The sequence below is a fragment of the Ceraceosorus guamensis genome (genome assembly GCF_003144195.1).
Source record: "Ceraceosorus guamensis strain MCA 4658 unplaced genomic scaffold IE81scaffold_109, whole genome shotgun sequence".
Taxonomy (NCBI): Eukaryota; Fungi; Basidiomycota; class Exobasidiomycetes; order Ceraceosorales; family Ceraceosoraceae; genus Ceraceosorus; species Ceraceosorus guamensis.
Window position 1 is genome coordinate 27,402 of NW_020290104.1, and position 20,109 is coordinate 47,510.

The window sequence follows — 20,109 nt, forward strand, 5'->3', positions numbered from 1 at the left end:
GGCGCGAAACTCAAGACGCTGAGGAGGGCGCTAAAGAGCAAGTCGATGAGACGAATGGTGGAGGCGAGTCGGGGAAGCCTGAACGGAGTCTTGGGGATGCTTTGCAAGACTTCAGGCGCGACATTCAAGCTATCGAGGAGGCGATGGCGGCCGATGAGCGAGCCACGGATCAGGCCAGACCAGACGGAGAAGGAATGCCCGAGACTGGCGAGGTGGAGCACATCGGACCCGACGAGGAGACTGATCTTCAAGCTTTGGGGGCCGCTGGCGAAGATGACGAAGTCCAACGTCTGCCCGATACGGGCATCGCAGACGAGGAACAGGGCGTGACAGATACGTCTGCACAACAATGGGAAGACTTAGTCAAGCCGGCTGAACGTGACTTGGCCCCTCAACCGCTTGGCGAGGCACCGATGGAGATCGATACGGAAGAAGCAGGTCCATCTCAACAAAAGCAGGCCAAAGCTCTGGACGCGTCGCAGTCGCGGTCCAACGGACACCTGGAGCCTGGCGCTGAAGCGACGGATGAGCTCGAAGATGGCGCTCTTGCTGCGGCAAATGATCGCGGAGATGACGAGTCAAATCGCGCGAGCCCCATGCCCGAAGATGAGCGTCGCCAAGCAGACGCCGACATTGAAGCAGATCTGCTCGCTCTTCGAAGCGCGAGCGATGATCACGACAAATTGGAAAGAGCTGGCGAACTTTGGCGCGCTTACATCGCATTGACGTCGGATCTCGCCTTTGGCTTGTGCGAGCAACTTCGTCTGATCCTGGCACCCACTCTAGCCACTCGACTCAATGGGGATTTCCGCACCGGGAAACGTCTCAACATGCGCAAGATTGTGCCCTTCATCGCCTCCGACTTTGCCAAGGACAAAATTTGGCTTCGCCGCACGAAGCCGAGCGCCCGAGAGTATCAAGTTCTGCTAGCAGTCGATGACAGTCGCAGCATGTCGGAGAATCGCTCAGCGCACCTCGCATACCAGACTCTAGCGCTTGTTAGCAGCGCGCTTGGACGTCTTGAAGTTGGAGACGTGAGCATTTGTCGATTCGGTCAGCAAGTGGAGACTTTGCATCCTTTCGGTAAAGATAAGCTCTCAGACTCTGGCGGTGCTCAGCTCGTCGAACGCTTGTCCTTCGAGCAGCGTAGCACCGACGTGCTGAAACTGGTCGAGCACAGTTTGCGCATGCTTCAAGAAGCTCGGGACAGTCGTACATCGACGTCTGCAAGCGACTTGTGGCAGCTCGAAATCATCATCTCGGACGGAATCTGTCAGGTAAGTGTTGAGGAGAGCTACATGCCGGCAGACTGGCTTCGCGCAAAGCTTACCGCCGTTTCGTACATCGCACAGGATCACGAGAGACTTCGTGCTCTGCTACGCAGAGCCAGCGAACAGAGAGTGATGTTAGTCTTCGTCATCCTTGACGCGCGGCCCAAAGCTCCAACCCGCAACCTTTCAGGCCCTGCTCAAACAAACGGTGACAACAAGCAGCCCAACACGAGCACGAGCATAGTGGACATGTCCTCCGTCTCTTACTCCACCAATCCTGAGAGCGGCAAGATGGAGCTGGTGATGAAGAGGTATCTAGACACGTTCCCATTCGAATACTTTGTCGTTGTGAGAGACTTGGAAGCTTTGCCGGACGTGCTCGCTGCTACCCTTCGACAGTGGGCCGAGCGCATTTCCGGAGAAGCTTGACGCGCGCGCACCTCGGCATGAGTGTACCCATCACATGTAGCATAGCACAAGAGCGAAACCGATAGATGCATGTTTCTACGATAGATCAAGCAATGGAATTCAGATGTCGAATCAAAGGCTTGCTGAATTATGATTTCGCTGAATGTAAAGTGTCTATGGGAGAAATTTTGACTGTGCTATTTCGCTTCTTCACTTCTTTGACTGACTGACTACCCAAGCGTCATTGATGGCCGCAAAGACGGCCGTACCAATCATGCGTTGCTCGACGGTAGTGTTGCGCGGTGTAAGCTGAGCCAGAGACGCAGAGTGAGGGCAATCGTTGAGGTGGAGTCAGTCAGCGTTCGCAGAGCACGTGTGCACCAAAAGCCTTTGATGCCATTTCTGCACAGTCTTCCCCGAATTCGCGTCTGCTCACCTTGTCAGGGTGCAATTTGATCATGGCCTTCGTATAAGCCTTTTTTACCTGCGCATCCGTGACGAGCTCGTGCATGCCCAACTTTTTCCATTCCAGTTCCTTCCAAAGCACCAGCTCCACGCTGGCCAACAATGCTCTGACATTATTCTCCTTGCCCATCTTCCAACTCGAAATTTTGCCATCCACCGAATCCTTGGCCAAGTCTTTGGCGCTCTCTTCGGCCGCTGCTTTGGAGGCGCGTTCGGCCGAGGCCAGCGCTGCTCGTTGAGCTGCCAAATTGACAGCTTCCGTTTGTGCTCTGCGCGCAGAAGGCGTGGGACCGGGCCTCGCGGGAGCAGACGCTTTGCTCTTTGCTGCACCACTCGCACTTGCCGACGAAGCACCAGCAGCAGCAATAGCGGCACCAGATCCGCGCAACATCTCCTCGCACCTCTTCTTGCCCTGTTCAGCACTCCTAACATTCCCAGCTCCCCCCTTTCCGCTGCCCTCCAGCCTCTCGTACAACCCAAGCTTTTCCCAATCCTTTAGCGCCTCTCTCCACTTCTCCATCGTTTCGTAAGCTTGAGCTCTTCGAAGCACGGCTTTGGCATAAGCTTCCCTCAGGTTGATCTGTCCCGCCAATGGATCAGGTAAAGCTTCTTCCATCGAAGGTCTATAAATCTCTCCCTCTTGCTCCTGCTCCTGCTCCTGCCCCACCAGCGATTTCTCCAAAACGATCCGCACAACCATCGACGCATCCTCCACGCATCCCATCGCATCCCCATTCCTGCTCCTGACCAACGCCCTATTGTTCCTCAATCCCACGCTCCTCAAACTAGCCGCCGGTCCAAGCTCCCGCAAAGCCTTGCTATACATCTCCTCCGCCTCTGCATAATTTCCCCTTCTATACGCCTCATTACCCCGCACCCTGCACGCTTCCGAAACCTGCGACACGCCGCTCTGCTCCTCCTCCTCTTGCACTGCTCTGCGCTTTTTTCGCAGCGTGCCGCCAGACGCAACGCCAGCGCCGACGGCAGGAGCGGAATGCGTCTTGCTCGTCGAGGGTCGTACAGCTCGACGAGCTGGAGAGATATAAGGTGCGCGCGGTTGGCCTGCTGCGCTAGGCGGTCGTGCAGCGGACAACAGTTGTTGTTGTTGTTGTTGAGGCGCCTGTTGCGCAGGTAAATCCCAAAGGTCCACATCGCCCGCAACTTCCGGCGTGGTAGTCGTCGTCGGCCTCTGTGGTGCGGCTTGTCGCGTCGATTTCTTGGTGGGCACGTTGGACGCGTCATCAGCTCCGTCGTGCTCCTCCTCCCCATCCGAATCCTTGAAAGAGCTTGTCGGTGCATCCTTCGACGCAGCAACGTCCGGCGTGATGGGCGACGTAGCTCCTTGCTCTTCAGCCCTCTGCATAGCCTCGGCTTCCACCATCCATCTAGGCTTTCCGCTCAGATCCATCTGTGCTTCCTTTCTACCTCCCCAACGTCGATTCCAGGCTTTTTCGCTAAACTTGCTCGTCTCTTCTCTTTCAAATCGTCTACCCGCACCCGCACCCGCACCCGCACCCGCACCCGCACCCGCATCCGCGCTCGTACTGGCTCGTCTATCGAGCGCCGCCGAACCGGATCCGGGCATGGGGGAAGCCGTATTGCTCCTAGCTTTCTGTTCCTCATAAGCCTTCTGAGCAGCCTCTTTAGCGCTCGTCCAAAAGCTATTTGCGCTCTTTAAAAATCCAGCCCCCAACTCGCTAGCCTGCGCATAGATAGCTTCCGTCTGCTTGTTCCAATCCTTGCTCTCTTCTTCTTCCTGCTGCCGCTGCACCGCAGCTCCTCCTCCTGCTGCTGCTGCTCGAACGCGTCGATGCGCACTCAAATTTGCTCCTGCAGCTGCAGTGTGCCTCGACCGCACGCTCGCATCCCCGCTTGCGCCCCACTTGGCTCGTTGCAAAGCAGCTCGTCGCGCCTCTCCATCGAAAGCCGCATCATCGTTCCATTCCTCGTGTGTATGTCTCGCAAGAGCAGCACTTCCATCGCGAGTACCAGCAGCAGCAGCACTACCACCACCAGCCAATAGGCTTTCCATCGCAATCTGCACATCCAAGCCCGTCTGCGTGCTCTTCAAAGCTCTACGAGCGTCTGCCGGTGAGAAGCCCATCTCTACGATCTGTCCTACCAGGTGAGGTGGCGGTGAGACGGCGCGTGCAGTTGCGCTGTCCTTTTCGTGCTCGTGCCCTCGTGCTCGTGCTCGTGCTCCAACCCCATCGCCGTTGCGCTTCGCTCCCCAACTCTTCGCATCGCCACGTCGCATGCGCTCATGCTTTGCGCTCAAAAAGTCTTCCAGCGCATCCGCATCCGCATCCGCATCCGCATCCGCATCCGCATCCGCACCAGCTCCATCGCCATCCATCCAAAACGTCCCCTTGCTCTTGCTCTTGCCGCTATCCTCCTCATCCTGCCCACTTTGCAGCTCGACGCCACCCGCGCCCGCGCCCGCGTCCCCGCCCCCGTCCCCGCCGCCCAACGCGCTGCTCTGCGCCCCCGATCCATCTTCAAACTCTGAAAAATCAAACATGTCCATCGCAGCCAATGCTCTCGTCGTCTCCGTCGTCGTCGTCGGAGCAGCTGCTGCTTCTCTTCTCTTGCTGCCCTCCTCGACTTGCTGTCGTTGCAAAGTGGTGGGACGTGTGGAAGATGGAGCAGCGGGTGGATTGGCGTCGAGAGTGGAGGATGCGGATGCGGATGGGCGTGCGCGTGCGCGTGCGCGTGCTGGTGCTGGTGCTGGTGGAGGACGGGAAGACGGAGTGGACGCTTGGCTTGGATTGCGCACGCTTGGAGCGGGAGCAAGGGCGGAAAAGTCGAGGCCGAAAGGATCGTCGGATGATTTGTTGCTGGAGTGGAATGAGGAGAAGAGGAGGCGGGCAAAAGAAGGCGGAATGGATGCGTTTGGTGTCAGCTTGCGTGATGTATGGCACGGAGTACCAGAAGAAAAGAGAGGGGGAAGAGGGGGGGGGAAGAGGGACGCAGCGTCTCCCAATCCCATCCATCGACTCCCAGACGGCATTTGAGCTTTCTGCGCCAAGAAAGACGCTTCCCTCAAAACACTTGCACCACCCAGCCCCCCCAACTCGCACGCCGCCGCCCACATTGGCAAGGCAAGGCAACAAAAGAGAGACGCACCTTTGTCTCATCGAGCCCGCCTGGCGCGTACCGCCGCTCGCACTTCCAAACAATTCCCAATCCTCTTCATTCCCCCATCCATCAGCAGCACCAGCAGCGCCAGCGCCAGCGCCGCTCTCCCTCTCTCGTTGTTGCTGCTGCTGTCGAATCATACTCAGAGGCGCATTTGCATTTCTTCCTGCACCACCACCGCCGCCGCTGCTGCTGCTGCTGCTCCACCTTTGGCCTTGTGCGAGCGCGGGTGCAGCATGCGAGTTTGAGCTGGAGGTGAGGCTGGACGTGGGGAATAGACTCGAGAATGCATCGTGAGTGTGCGTTTGCGTGCGCGTAGAGGTCGAGGACGAGGTCGAGGTCGAGCCGTTGTTGTTGGTGTTGGTGTTGAGAGAGGTTGGGTGACTGGATACCTTTGCTCCTGCCACTGCTCCTGCTCGCGACTGCGACTGCGGCGGAGGCGTGTGAACAGGTAGGGATCTGGTAAGAGCGTCGAAATTGTAGTTGGATGGTGCGCTAGCAGTAGCAGTAGCGGAAGCCGTAGCAGAGCGCGATTGGGATTTGGAAGGCGAAGGCGATGAGGAGGAGGAGGTCCAGTCCAGATTGACTAGATCTTCCATGGCTGTGCGTGTGCGCGTGCGTAAGAGTGTGATTTGGGGAGGGAGAATGATTGTGAGTCACGGTCGAGTGTGAGTGTGAGTGGGAGTGTGAGTGTGAGTGCGAGGCGTGAGTGAGAGGTGTGAGGGTGAGACGTGAGGCGTGAGCGAGAGTCGTGCGTGCGTGCGTGCGTGCGTGCGTGCACCCGCGACGAGCCAGCAACGAAAGCGCCAAAACAGCAAGCAGGGCATCCATCATCAATCAGGCAGCCATGCATGCATGCATCCCTCCCGCGCGAAAGAAGCCCAAGCGCGGGCAAGCACCACGCAGCATTGCACGTGACTGTTTCATGAGCGTGTGCGTGTGCGTGTGCGTGTGCGCGCTTGCATGCAACTCTTGACTCTTGACTTCGACGACTTCTCGCTCGCTCTGGACGAATCAGCCACTTTTGATTCGCACTCTTGACGCTTCTCCCTACTCTTAGCTGGCAGCCTGCCGACCTCTTGGTCGAATCTAGTGTCGTCTAGCGAAGCGCGCAGACGCCCATCTCCTCCGCACTTTCTCAAACTTCTTGCCATCTACAGCGTCGTCTCCCCCCCACACCCCCATCCTCCACTACCATTGCAATCCCGCTAGCTGCACCCGCCAATCCGCTTTCATCCATTCTGGCCCCGATCAAACATGTCCCTCTCAGCACTTCACCTCTCCCTTCTTCCAGCCAGCGGAACCTCGCATCTCCTCGCTCTACACTTGACACATCGAGATGGCTGCGCGCGGCTCAGAGGAGAGAGGTTGAGACATTTGATACTGGTCAGGGATGATTGCGTTAGGATCTTTGAGGTCAGGAAGAGATGGGATGCGCAAGTGAGTTCCCTCGCTGAGCTGGCACTCTTGGATGGCGGCGGGAAGGGGGGGGGAAAGGCGGAGGGCGATTTCATGCTGCAGCGCTCGCACAGGCTGCCTTCCGTCTTAAAACAAAGCGCATACATGCGCCATCAACATTCGCCGAACACTGAATAGTATCCTCTCTCCCCCTCTCTCTTGCCCTCTCTCTTTTGCCCTCGGCGACGCCTCTGCTCCCACAGATCAAGCTGCATCATCTTCGTACGCACCAGCTCTTTGGAAATGTGATGGGTTTGGGCGCCGTGGACGCCTCTGCTTGGAAAGGCTCGAGCAGGCAAGTCGCAGAGGCGTCTGGCACGCAGAGCACTCAAGCAGTGCTTTTCTCGTTTGGCGATGCCAAGGTGAGCCAGACGGCGCGATCAAAGGCAGGCAGGAGAGGCTTGAAGGGCGTTTTGCAGGTGTCGCACATCGTGTCGGTGTTGACGATCCGTGCAACGTGACTGTGACCCCCTTTCGCAGATGGCTCTGATGGAGTGGGACGACGAAGCGATGGATCTTGTCACCGTCTCCATTCACACCTATCAGAGAGCACCTCAGATGGTGAGTGCTGTCCCTGCGCATCGCTGGAGCGCGCGCGTGCATGCTAAGGTGCATCTTTTCCCTTTCCCCACTTTTCACCACTCCCCGCAGATCAATGGGTCTCCTCCGCACTTTCAAAACTTTTTGCGCACCGATCCGATTTCGAGGTGTGCGGTCATGCTGCTGCCTCAATCTTCCATCGCCGTGCTGCCCTTCTATCAAGATAGCGTCGATCTGGGAGACGAGATGGATTTGGAGCTGCTGGATGGCGAAGGGGACGCTCTGCGCGAAGGACACGAGCCTGGAGCCGCTGGGGAGGCTCTGCCCTACGCTCCTTCCTTCGTGCTGGACCTAGCAAAATTGCTTCAGGTGGCTGGCGTGAGGGATCTTGCTTTTTGCGAGGGATTTCAGAGACCCACGCTAGCCGTGCTCAGCAGTGTAGCAGGCACCTGCACCGGGTAGGTTTTTTTTTCTGAGCCGAGGGGAACGACAGCTGGGCGGTGTGGATCAGATCATCCGGCTGACTTGGGATCATCGTTTCGCTTTGCCTCGCCGCTGCACCTCAAGCCGATTGAACGAGAAGCGCGATACGTGCGTCTTGCACCTCCTCACCCTGGATCTGAGCATCACTTCGACCCATCCCATCCTCACCACTTGTCCCAACCTCCCGCACGACGTGCTCTACATGAGACCCTGCCCTGCCAACCTTGGGGGAGGCGTGCTGCTCGTATCTCCCTGCGCGTTGATGCACGTAGATCAAGCGGGCAACGTCGTAGGTCTAGCAACCAGCGACTGGTTCGCCCTCACGTCCGATCGGAAATTGCCTAGCCTTTCTCTTCCAAGCACCTCCGCCTCGACCTCTTTGAACCAGACGCAGAGGCACAATGCGCAGATCAATCTGGCCAATTCGGAAATCGTGTTTCCGAACGACAAAGCACAAAGCGGATCGGCGGCGGCTAGTATGGTCTTGCTGTTCAGCGCCTCTTCCGAAGCGTATCAGATCCGCTTCAACTTTGATGGGAGGACATTGGAAAGCCTCTCGATGGAGCTGGTGCACATGTCTAGCAGTCTTGCTGAGGCGCCCGCGGGAGGGCACGACGGCGAGAAGTTGACCCCGCCCGCTTGCGCGGCCATGATCGATGAGGAACTTGCGATTGTGGGAAGCATGATCGGTCCGAGTCGATTGGTGATGGTGAAGAATGTGCAGAAGAAGGTGGAGGAGGCGGAGCATGATCAAGAGGAGGACGACGCAAAGAGTGATTTGCAGGGGCGTGTCGAAATGGAAATGGACCTGGACGATGGTGAGTTTGCCATCCAGCAGGCCGCGCACGGTTTGCTCGCTGCGCTCATCACTTTACCCCTGTATATCGTACCACTGCAGACTTGTACGGCGACTCTGCGCGTGCAGTCTCCTCCGCCGCCGGTCCTTCGACGAACGGCAGCACAAAGAGGGCGATGACGAGTTTGGAATTGAAGCCCTTGCCGGCGAACATACCCGCCTTGGGACCTGTGCACGACTTGAAGATGTGCGCTTTTGATGAGCTCGACGTCAAAGGCGAGGATGCGTCTTTGGGAAAGGACGAAAAGGTGTTGAAGACGCTCGCTACCGTGGGTGCTGCGCCCAATGCTGGCGTGGCCATTCTAGAAGTGAGTCTCCCCTTTGGTACTTTGCGCGCGCGCCCGAGCTTACGAACTTCTCCCACACAAATCCCCACGCGCGCGACGTTCCCCACCAAAAAAAAAAAAAAGCCAAGGATTTCGCCACGCAAAAAGCGCAGGTTGGCCTTTGATGCGCCTAGCGGTCTTTGGACTTTGCCCATCTCGATGAACTCATTCGACGCGCATGAGAGAGCGTACGACGCTTGTTTGGCTTCCAACGACGATAGAACCACCTTGTTCAAGGTGCATGCGGATGGCAGGACGGAGCTGATCGAGCGCGTGAAGGGGAGGACCCTGGCCGCTGGACCTTTGCCTGATCGGCCCGACCAGCAACCACGATCCAAGCAGGCGCAGGCTGCTCGATTTGTCCGTATAACGGAAAGGCAGGTGGAAGTGATGGATCTGACCGGTCGAGTTTTGCAATCGGTTCTAGCGGTGGAGGAGAAGGGGGGATCATCTTCGTCGGCTGCGGCGGTGGCGGATGAAGAGCATGAAGAGCTGCAAGTGCATCAAGCTAGCTTGTGTGGCGCTTGGGCAGCCTTGGTGAGGACGGATGGACAGTTGAGAGTATATCGAGTGGATGGACACGCGCCGCAAAGGGTGCAACTAGCGCAGGGTTCTGCGCTTGGGGCCAACAAGTACACGTGCGTTTCGTTGTTGCGGGATGAGAGGGCGCAATTAACGCTCGAGCCGCTGCGGATGCAAGAGGAGCCAAAGCTTGTACAGGAGACCGGCTCGGCGACGGCGGTGCAGAGCCCTACGACACGGCGCAAAACGCTTCGCAACGAGGAGGAAGAGGATGAAGAGATCGACTATGGGGAGGAGGAGGAGGAGGAGGAGGAGGAGGAGGAGGAGGAGGAAGGGGGCGACGTGCGGACGACCACTACGCCGGCACGGGTGGTTGAGAAAAGCGCACGGTCAGACGATCAGACGTCCTCGTCGAAAGCTGCGACTATTTGGCTTTCGCTTGTTGATAACGACGGCCGCGTGCATGTGAGTATCCTTTGCTTCTGTCTCTGTCGGGGTCCAGACCCGCTTCAAACGGAGTCCAATAGCGAATGGTCTGGTGACCATCGTCCTTTCATCCTTGCCCCGTGCAGATCTGCGTACTTCCCTCTTTAGAAATCGTCTGGTCCTCCAACTCTATCCTCGCGTTGCCACAACGATTGTCCCACACGCTCGATGATGCCTCCTCGACCGAAGATGAGGGTCTATACGTCATCCAGGCGCTGCTGTGTCACATCGGCGATGCGTTGCATCTGGCGGTACGTAGGGAGTCATATCAAGGTCCAAAGAAGTTTGGCTGAGCTGAAATTCCACCTCGACGCATCCCTTCAGGCATCCTTCAACAACGGTCTCATCGTCGTCTATGAGGCAAACACGAGCGGTGCAGCGCAATCCCGGTTGCAAGTGATCTTCAACAAGATTTTTGCGCGTCAAATCACCTCGACGGAAGTAGCTGGTCCGGCGGTCGATGGCGAAGTGGCCACTTTGGCAGCTTCGCTCACCCCACTCGACCGCTTTGCGGCATTTGAAGACGCATCGGTATTTGTGGGAGGTGAAGAGTCTGGATGGATCGCCAAGTGCGAGACCGGGCCTTTGGTCTTTTTCCCGACGCATGAGGGCGGATTGCATAGTTGTGCTGCCTTGAGAGCACAGCGCGGCATCTCGACCTTCACTTTGTCTCCTCAGCGTTTCTTGTTCACTCAATTCGACATGGTGAGTTGCGGTGTGCCAGTGCACGCCCCCCACTCCTTCATCAGCCCACACTGATCGTCGACTTGTGTTCCTGCTGCGCCCGCACAGGTGTGCTCGGCAGAGATGCCCGACTTGCGGTACGACCTCGAAATACCTTACAAGCTTCTTCCATCTGATCGAACCTACACAAGATTGGCCCCCCATGAGCCCACTGGAACGTTCGTCGTAGCTTCCGAATCGCCGCAGCCCTTTGTCCTTTTCGATCCGGAGGACCAGAGCGTGGTGCAGGATCCTAGCAGTGCGTTGTTCACCTTCGTTCGGATCAGCACTTGCGCATCTTTTGACACCCCTCATTCGCTCCGATGTCGTCTTCCTGCAGTCGACCCTACGCCAGCTTACATTGCGCGCGGATCTTTGGAGCTCTTCGTGCCGGGCATCGAAGAGCCAATCGATGGGTGAGTGTGGTGCAAGGCGATCCCAGAGCGAGCAGAGACCCCCTCCCCCCCTCGGCGCTCTTCGCTTGCTGAACGCGCCACCACTGTCTCGTATCGCACTCCCAGATTCGAATTCGGACAGTGCGAAGTGGTTTGTGCTGTGGAGCTCGTCACGCTCAAATCTATAGGCACGCTTTCGGGAACCAAAGATTACTTGGCTGTGGGCACGATGATTTCTCACGGAGAGGACCGACCGGCAAGAGGCAATGTGAGTATCTTGTTCGAATGCTTTCGCAATCCCAGATGCTACTTTGCTCAGACTCGAGACTCCTTCAAACGGGGCCTGCTGCACGACGTCCAGACATACATTTTCGACGTGGTCGAGGTGGTGCCAGATCCGGCAGACCCGCTGGCCAAGTACCGCTTGAGAATGTTGTACAAGGAGGACGCCAAAGCGCCCATCACGTGCATCACCGACATGAACGGTTATCTCGTCGTGGCCATGGGCCAAAAGGTGCGCAACAGAAATTTGCTTTTTGGACCCAGCGCAATGTCCGTTTCTGGGTGGGTATGCTGATCGAACGTGCTCCTCGAAACCGCTCCCACAATGCTCTGCAGCTCTTTGTACGCTCATTGGAGAACGACGAGTGGCTCGTGTCCATCGCATTCTTGGATATTCCTTTCCAAACGACGACGCTACGAAGGCTCAACAACTTCATCCTGCTAAGCGACGTGCACAACAGCGTTTGGTTCATTGCTTTTCAGGTTCGTAAAGTTCCTTTCGATGCGTCTCGCAAAGTCGTCTCGTCGCTCATCGGATCCGAGTCCAACGTGATGTTCACGAACCGTTTGCAGGAATCGCCATACCGATTGACCGTGCTCGGCAAAGACTTTCACACCTTTTCAACGACGTGCTCCGACTTTCTTCTCGATGGACCGGAAATGTCCATCGTTGCCGCGTCGACGGACAAGGTGCTCAGGCTCTACGACTACGCGCCTACAGGTGAATGCGATGTGATTTTGCGCCGATAGCATTGCCGTCATCCATTTGACCTTTTGCTCATTCACCACCATCCACAGCTATAGCGAGCCAAGGTGGACTCAAGCTGCTTTTGCGCACAGAGTACCAAATCAATTCGGAAGTGGACTGCATCCTCATGATCCCGGGCGCCGCTCCCGAACATGGAGGCTTCTCGCTTCAGTCCGAACTCATCCTGGGTGAGTCGAGCGCGCGCGCCCCCCCCCCCCCCCCCCCCCCCCCCCCCCCCCCCCCCCCCCCCCCCCCCCCCCCCCCCCCCCCCCCCCCCATCTTCCTCGACCTTCGACACAGGCCGTCTCATCCACTCCGCCCTTCTTCCAAACGCGCAGGTCTTATGAACGGCGGTGTGCACAGTCTTGTGCCTGTGGAAGAGCACGTGTACCATCGCTTGCAGCTCTTGCAAAGTCAAATGGTACGAAACGTGCAGCATTTTGCCGGTCTGAATCCGCGCGGACATCGGTGAGCGTGGCCGAGAGAGAGAATGCGGGCAGCCAGCAAGCGCGACAACAGCAATACGCTGACGCTCTCGAGCGTCCCCCGACCGCGACCGCCCCCCGCCCACTGGCCTCTTTTCTTCAGGTCCGTCCGCAACGATCACACTTCGCGACCCCTTGCAAAGGGCATACTGGACGGTCTGCTCTTGTCCACCTTTGAAAAGCTGTCTCGGCCCAAGATGGAGGAGTTGGTTGGCCTGCTGCAAGGTGCGATGGGCAGAGATGGACCGGATCAGGCATTGAGGGATCTTGCTGCGCTCAGAAATCACTGGGGCTCCGCCTAAGCACTAGCACGCTCCTGCACAGAAATGAACATGATGTCGTTGCGGACGCTTCTGCGCATGCATTACTCTTCTGCGCATGCACTACTCTGGCGAACGGCGCAAGGGGGGGGGGGGGGGGGGGGGGGGGGGGGGGGGGGCATGGCGATGTGCTTACCGTGGAAAGTGGTTCGTCTCGAAGCCTGGTCTGACTGCCAAGAGTACGCCGATGGGCCACGGCAGATTGTTGTCCAAGCCGAAGCGCTCTTTGCCGAGCACTGTCAAGTTGAAGAGTGCGCGCGTAACGTCTTGTAGATGCTCCCGCAACGTGGACAAGTGCGAACCCCCTTCTTCGGCTCGATCGTCGCGCGATGCCGCGACGAGATGCAGCCACAAGACGTGTGGCGGGCCATGGACGTGGAGAGAGTCTCTACAGTCTGAGCGAGAACGCGCATAGGAAGCTGCCTCGCGCGATCGCACGGGTGCCAAAGAGCAAGAGGGAAGGGATTCGCGCGGAACGTGCACGATGAGGGAGCTTGCGAGGCTCAGAGGCCAGCAGCTGGGTGCGTCTAGCTCGTCGAAGAGCGACGCATCGCATTCTTCGCCCTCCTCCTCCACGGCTGCCTCTTCGTCTTCGTACGCAACGGGAACCGGCTCAGCCAGAGATATACTGAAGGCTGATGAAGAGGCATCGAGCAGCACTTGAGATGGCAAATCGCTCCGCGTAGGCACAGCTTGAGGGTGCGATAGAAATGCGAGCGCTCCTCCGCCAACGACGTCAATATTCGCAAATTTCCCAATCATCAGCGAGGAAAAGGTATCGGCGCAGACGACGGTCAAGTCTAGCGCTGGATGAGCCAAAATTTCTTCGTGCCAGACTGTGAGGGGGGGGGGGGGGGGGGGGGCACAAGTTCCGCAGCGTCAGCCTATGGAAATCTCCAGTGAAGAAGAAGGAAGAGGACGGCGCTCACCTGCTGACTCGGTCGCCGTCATGGGGCCAGATTTGCAAATGACCAGTCGAAATTGGGCGCTTGCGCGTCGTGTGAAAGCCAAAGCAGCTTTGAGCACGCCTGCAATATCAGCGCGCACACCCGAGCTCCTGAAGCCCGTGATATCGCTGTCCATGCCTCGTTCGTCGATCATCGAGACGAGAACGCTGGCTCCCTTTGCACCTTGAACTTCGTTCGAGTAGTCGCGAAATGTGTGGCCAGAGACGTCGTAGCCCACGTAGAGCACCATTCCTCTCTCCAAGGGGTTCGTTGCTGCCGTTGGAGCCTCGAGGGAGAATTTTGTCCTTCTTGCAGAGTCCTCACCGATCGAAGGAGCGCACAGGGTAAAAGAAGGAAGCTGCACAAGAGGCGCATCCTCGATTGCTTCAAGACCTCGTGGACCCAAGTGTGATGGAGGACAAGGACGAGCAGGATCTGCAGCTAGTCTCACCTCGTCGTATATGGCCAGCACGAAGCGTCTGAGATCGGCCGCAAGCATGCCATTCAGCGGCCAGCTCGTCGTCGCAGCAGGGCTCATGATCGACCAAGGCAAAGGTCGGATGGTGATGTGTGCTCCGATCACGCCCAACGTCTTTCGAGCGAGAGAACGCAATTCTTCTTGGAGTCGGATCAGGATGGTCCAAGGGACCGGCCAGCCAGGTTGGCCAACAAGGTAAACGACAGCGTACCGACCGCGCACCAGAGCGCTCTTGACGGTGGTGAAGAGCGAGAGGAGCGTATCGCTCCATGTCTCTTTAGCGAGAAAAGGCCGAACGCAATGCAAGTCAGCGCTATCATCCGTCAGCTCGCTGCTTGCTTGGCGCGCATCATCTCACCTTCGTCTTGCGCGACAGCGTGAATGGCGTACGCGAGACCGACCTGGGAAGTACCAAAAGCGATGGCATGTTCCGAATCCGCCTCATGCGTTCCCAAGCCCATGCGCTTGCGTGTTCGAAGAGGTGTCGCATCAGCACAAGCCCCCCATGCAGCGGCATACGCGCAACCGCGCCACTCACTTCAAACGTCGAGCCGACCTGCTTCAGCCATCTGCCAAGGTCATCTACCCTGCTCTGTTCCACGCCTCCAGGGTACAAGACGAACGCAGCGACGTGTTTTGGTCCACCAGCAGGGCTCAAGTTCAACTTCTGCCAGAAGCGCAGAGCAGTGGGGAGCGCCTTGACGATGACTCCCTGACATCCCACCGATATGCGCGGCGGCTCCAAATTCGTAACGTCGTTTGGGTGCAAGCCGTCTCTTGCACACATCGAGTCCACGGTGGACGCGGAGCCCAGCAGGTCCATCATGCCCGTAAAGGCATCTCGCAGTTCGGCTGGAGAAGCGTTGCGCGTCGTTTGCGCATCGGTCCTCAGATGGATCACGTGCCGCATCTGCGGATTGTAAGCTAGCCATTTGGCCAGCTCAAAGAGAAGACGCTCCCTCTCCGCTTCGCTGTCCGCAGGTCGTGGCAACGTCTCGTCGTCTGAAGTGTCAGAGGATGAAGAGTCTGGCGGCGGAGTTGGTGGGGCGAGAAAATTGGACATGAAAGGCGCTTCGCTTGAAGCATTGGCAGCTCTGGAGCAGGCATCATTCGCAGCGGAAGCGTCGTTCAGCTCGTCTGTGCAGTTGGCCAACAGCACATTTCGCTCCGGCGCCAAGCCTAGCACTTTTTTGCTATTGACGAAACACTGCTCCATCATTTCATCGTCTTCTTCTTGCAGCCTCAGCGTCGCATCATCCTCATCAGCGCTCTCGCTTTCCATCGAGTCCACCTCGCTCACATCCGTCGTGTCGAGCTCGCTGAACGCATCTTCGATATCCACGGAAACGTTGGAAGCGCGCGAATTACCCAGCCTCGCTTTGTGCAATGCAGACAGTGTAAGAGGATGTCGCACAGTCGGGCCATCTTCGGTGCCCGCGGGTGGTCTCCACTCCTTGACGTTCTTGAGCCACACAGCTCTGCTGCCCGAGGGATCTCTTCGTCGTCTAGAGCCGACCGGCCCTTCCATTACCGAAGCAGAGGCAATCTCCTCATCCGCGCTGCCACTCCGTGCATGCTTCCTGCTGACGGGCAGAGCAAACTTGCCAGCATCGTACTTGGATCCCAAATCTCTCAGCCCGCGTGCCGGTCGTGCCAGGCCTTTTGCAGCGGCAGCAGCAGCCGAGTCCGCTAGGGAGAGGATTCGAGTCGTCGAGTCCGCCATCGGCGAGTACGGCACGCTCTGCTGAGATATCCATACTTGCTCTTCCAAACGTTCCTCGTGCGCACCAGCACCCGCAAGCGCTGCGCCGTCCCGCGCACCGGCAAATCCTTCAGTCTCACCGACGACCTGCACATGGTCCGTCATTTCCTGTCCGGGCGAAAATGGCGTTCTGGGCGTCTTGCCGATCAAGCTGGGCATGGTGGGAGAGCTAGCGCTGAAGAAGCTGCTAGGTGTAAAGCCAGGGAGAGAAGGCGGATCAGGAACGACGCCTGTAGTGCTGCTGCTGCTGCTGCTCATCTGCGCAAGATTCGAACTTTCTCGCGTCTGCGCATCTGGCACGGTCGCTGGCCGCTGCTCTACTGGACGCGTCTCGGTGGCGAGATCATTCGTCATGCTTGCATCGACGACGTCCACGCCTTCTCCAGCGACATTGCCATCGTTGAAGAAATCAAAGTCGTCTTCCGTGATCAATCCGTACGCCATATCCGCCTCCTCTTCTTTGTTCTTGCCGGAAGCTGAGAGTGGCATTTCAGCCGAGGCATTGCCAGTCGACAAGTCGGCGAATTGAAAGGAAGGTGGGGAAGGGGCAGCATGGGCCGGCACTGTGGAGACGTTTGCATCTTTCGGATGGCCAGATCGCTCCGCGTCGAGGGCGGCCACATGCGTGGCCGTTTCTTTCCCTTGCAAATTCGATCCATGCTCGTCCTCACCCCACAGATCGTCCGCGTCTTGCGCTTTGTCGGACTCTGATGAGCTCGACGCGTCCTGCGATTGCTCTGCTCCCGTACTCATCGCTCCCACATGCTCATCCCCCGAGGGCGTCATCGTCGCTTCTGCGCGAGCCGTTCGTCTAGGCACACCCTGTCCCTCTTTCGGCGTGTTCGTGCTCTCCAAGCTCCCCGCCGGCGTTCTTTCCTGCTCCACATTTGCGTTTGCACTCGCCTGCACCTGCGCCAGGGCTCGTTCTCTGAGCGCACATTGCGCAAGTTTGACTACGTCCCGCAGGGGTCTGAAGGGTAGATTGAGTCCTTCGTACAGATTGTGCTTGCGAGTGCGTAAAGGTGCAGCGCAACCTCTTTCCCATCCTCGACTTGGCAGGAGCACCAGTCGTGCGGGATAGATGAAGCGTTGCTGCTGGGATGCTTCGTTCGCTGTGGAAACGTCGTGCGCGATCGTCCCATCGCACACGACCCACGCGTGCAAATCTTCCGCCCTCATACAGACTCCCGAGTCTCTCAAAGCGCGTCTCATGCCCTCTCTCACGCTCTCTTTGATTCCTTCAGCTCCCCTCACCTGCACAAACTTTGCCTTTGTTCCCAGCGGCAGCAATCTGACCTCATCTCCACTTTTGAGCTCCTGTACGGGCGCGGAGCACAGATCGGTAGCCGTCGGCTGAACGTTCAACACGAAGGCGTCTGGGGTCAAGGCGATGCGAAGCCGAAGACAGACCAGCGCTCTTGGTTGGTGGGGCGCTCCGAGAGAATGTCGATCGGGCGCGTTGGGGAGGAGCAAGATGGAGCTGGCAAATGGCGTAGCGGTGTGCGTCCTCCTTGTGCCCAAGCCATTGCTCCAACGCGGGTCGCTTTGCGCAGCAGCAGCAGCATCCATTTTGACCTCGTTCGACGACTCTTCCGCCTCCTCTTCTCCCTCTTCGCGCTCCACCTCTTCTTTAGCAGCACCGCGCGCACTCTCATTCAGCTTCGTCTCCTCCTCCTCCTCCTCCTGCTCCACACTGCTGGCTCGCTCCATCCCTTGTACCAATCCTTGGAAACTCTGCAGGGCGCACCACTGAAACACTGCTCTCTTCTGCAGCGCCCGGAGGAGCAAAGACACCTGCAGGCGCAATTCAGGCTTGATGGACCGCGCACGCGCACGCGCACGCGCACGCGCACACATCGCGCCTTCTGTAGCTGTTTGCACCTGCGCGACGGGGTCGTAAACGTCGGACAGCTGAAAAGTGCCTCGACGGATGATGTGCAAGTCGTCGAGAACGGAGGTGGTGCTGCGCGCAGTCGTATCCGTCGAATGCTGCGCAGCATCATCCGTTTTTAACAATTCAAAGGTCCAAAGCGCAGAGCATACGAGCGTGCTCGACTTTGACTGTTCTTGTGATCGTCGCTGATCCCTCTCATCCTCGAGCGTATGCGCTGCTGCGCTCGAATCAGCATCCGCAGAAGCAGACTGCTGTCCTCGCCGCCGCTGCTGCTGCTGCGTCGACCTCCTCTTCCACTGCAGCTCAGCCACTGTGCCACTGATCAGCTCGCTCAGCAACTGCTCCCTCGATGCTTCGCGCTCGACGGTCGGATCGAATGCGGCGTTGCAGGCTGCTACGAGGCTGCTGTAAGCTCGGATGAGCTTCTCGGCTTGTGCTGTAGCCGCGTCCGAGTGAGCAGTGCCAGTGCCAGTGCCGGTGCCGGTGCCGGTGCCGGTGCGTAGCGGGACGGAGGACGTCTCGGTCTCGCGCGTGTTCGTCTCTTGCGATCCAGTCAATGTCGATGACGATGTCTCGCGTGGCTCATCCCCTTTCGACATTCTCGCATCTCCATCAGCCTCGACGCTGGCACCCGCACCCGCACCCGCACCCGCACCCGCACTGGCACTGGCACTGGCACTGGCACTGGCACTGGCACTGGCACTGGCACTGCTGGGCAGCTTGTCATCCCGCACCACGTACCGACTCCACCTGACGCGCAGTCCGTACGGCAGAGGTAGCTGCGCGAACCCCATCATCGCATCTCGCGGCAGATTGCCGAGCAGTGCGGATGCGGATGCGGATGCGGATGCGGATGCGCTGCTGCTGCCCGAAGCGGAGCCATACGACGATCGACTTGTCTGCTGAGCGCCCGACTGCGAGTGGGAGTGGGAGTGGGAGTGCGAGTGCGAGTGCGAAGGTCCGTGCGGGAGGGAAGCAGTAGCAGTAGCGGCAGCGGCAGCGTATGCTTGCGCGGGCTGATATGGATGCGATGCAGCGCCATCGTTGCTTCTCGTCCAAGCCTGCTTAGCACCAGCGCCAGAGCCAGAGCCAGAGCCAGCGCCAGCACCAGAGCCAGCACCAGCACCCTCCCACGAGCCCATTCTCATCTCGTACTCTGTCGATCTATGCTGATGTTGAGGCGTCGAATGCTGCTGCTGTTGTATGGTGTGCGGCCGAGCGAGCGAGTGTCGACTCGGACCCGCTGTTGCGTTGGTATCGAGTGTCGACTTGGAGCTTTGCCAAGCTTGAGCAGTCGATGATCCGGCGACGTTGCCCGTGCCCGTGCCCGTGCCCGTACCGCTGCCTGATGCTGCTGCTGGACGAGCAGGCAGGCCGTGAGGTCTCATCGTGAAGCAAGCGTGAGCGTGAGCTGCCCGTGCTGATCTGGTCTGGTCTGCAGCGCAGCGCACCGCACCGCACCGCACCGCACCGCAGCAGTCGTTGATCGAAACACCGCACGGGTGCGTGTGGAGAGACAAAACAGGAGGGAAAGGAAGCTGAAAGCGCAAAGCAAAAATGTGGAAAAAGGTGTTGGGGTTGCGCTGCACTCGACTCGTGACTTGCAATTCGAGGCTTTTGAAGGCGACACACACACACCCGCCACGGCGCACCCCACTCACACTCACAACAGCATCCACATTCGCGACTCACGATGAATGATGCAGGTCCTGACGTGCATGAAGCCTGTGGCTGGCTGCCTGCCTGCCTGCCTGCCTGCTCACCCAGCAGCAAGAAGCATGATTGATGCGCGCGCATGTGGAGCGCACAGCACAGCAGGCACGCCCCCACGATCACATCACGTGCTCCGTTCCGCCTTCCCAAGAATCACGCATCACGCATCACGAATCAAATCACTTTGAGTGAATCAATGAATGTTTCCCCAATGTTACGCTCTCAAAACTTTCAACAAGCATGCCCAATCTTTTTTCAATCTTGAGCGATGCGTCAAGTCCCTAAAGTCGTGACGTGAATGTTGTGGGGACGCTCAACGCGCAGAATATCACCCCCTTCCTCGACTCGTGACGATGCAGCCACCCAAAAAAAAAAAAAAAAACAAAAAACAATTTACAATTTACAAAAG

The 20,109-nt window shown here is 58.2% G+C and overlaps 4 protein-coding genes across 4 annotated transcripts; 1 reads left to right on the forward strand and 3 right to left on the reverse strand.

Annotated features, from left to right (window-relative positions):
* Positions 1-1,815: 1,815 nt before the first annotated feature.
* On the reverse strand, positions 1,816-4,604 carry IE81DRAFT_306363 (hypothetical protein). The gene is made up of 2 exons (XM_025512343.1): positions 2,116-4,604; positions 1,816-1,988 (listed from the first exon to the last, which is right to left on the reverse strand). The coding sequence occupies exons 1-2, from the start codon at positions 4,498-4,500 to the stop codon at positions 1,890-1,892; spliced, it is 2,484 nt and encodes an 827-aa protein (XP_025366716.1). The 5' UTR covers positions 4,501-4,604; the 3' UTR covers positions 1,816-1,889.
* A 173-nt stretch (positions 4,605-4,777) lies between these two features.
* On the reverse strand, positions 4,778-6,013 carry IE81DRAFT_343275 (hypothetical protein; the record flags this gene model as incomplete). Its single annotated transcript, XM_025515734.1, has 3 exons — positions 5,271-6,013; positions 4,875-4,981; positions 4,778-4,813 (listed from the first exon to the last, which is right to left on the reverse strand). Coding segments are annotated over exons 1-3 (753 nt in total), but the record flags the coding sequence as incomplete, so codon positions are not given.
* Positions 6,014-6,271: 258 nt separating this feature from the next.
* On the forward strand, positions 6,272-12,986 carry IE81DRAFT_368998 (hypothetical protein). The gene is made up of 17 exons (XM_025517199.1): positions 6,272-6,722; positions 6,944-7,102; positions 7,221-7,301; positions 7,392-7,738; positions 7,848-8,581; positions 8,662-8,927; positions 9,054-9,932; positions 10,040-10,204; positions 10,278-10,658; positions 10,746-10,935; positions 11,017-11,092; positions 11,198-11,339; positions 11,433-11,585; positions 11,690-12,074; positions 12,152-12,289; positions 12,440-12,569; positions 12,690-12,986. The coding sequence occupies exons 1-17, from the start codon at positions 6,540-6,542 to the stop codon at positions 12,886-12,888; spliced, it is 4,608 nt and encodes a 1,535-aa protein (XP_025366718.1). The 5' UTR covers positions 6,272-6,539; the 3' UTR covers positions 12,889-12,986.
* A 35-nt stretch (positions 12,987-13,021) lies between these two features.
* IE81DRAFT_326414 (hypothetical protein) lies at positions 13,022-19,559 on the reverse strand. The gene is made up of 4 exons (XM_025514808.1): positions 14,870-19,559; positions 14,690-14,795; positions 13,836-14,606; positions 13,022-13,742 (listed from the first exon to the last, which is right to left on the reverse strand). The coding sequence occupies exons 1-4, from the start codon at positions 19,373-19,375 to the stop codon at positions 13,039-13,041; spliced, it is 6,087 nt and encodes a 2,028-aa protein (XP_025366719.1). The 5' UTR covers positions 19,376-19,559; the 3' UTR covers positions 13,022-13,038.
* Positions 19,560-20,109: the final 550 nt, after the last annotated feature.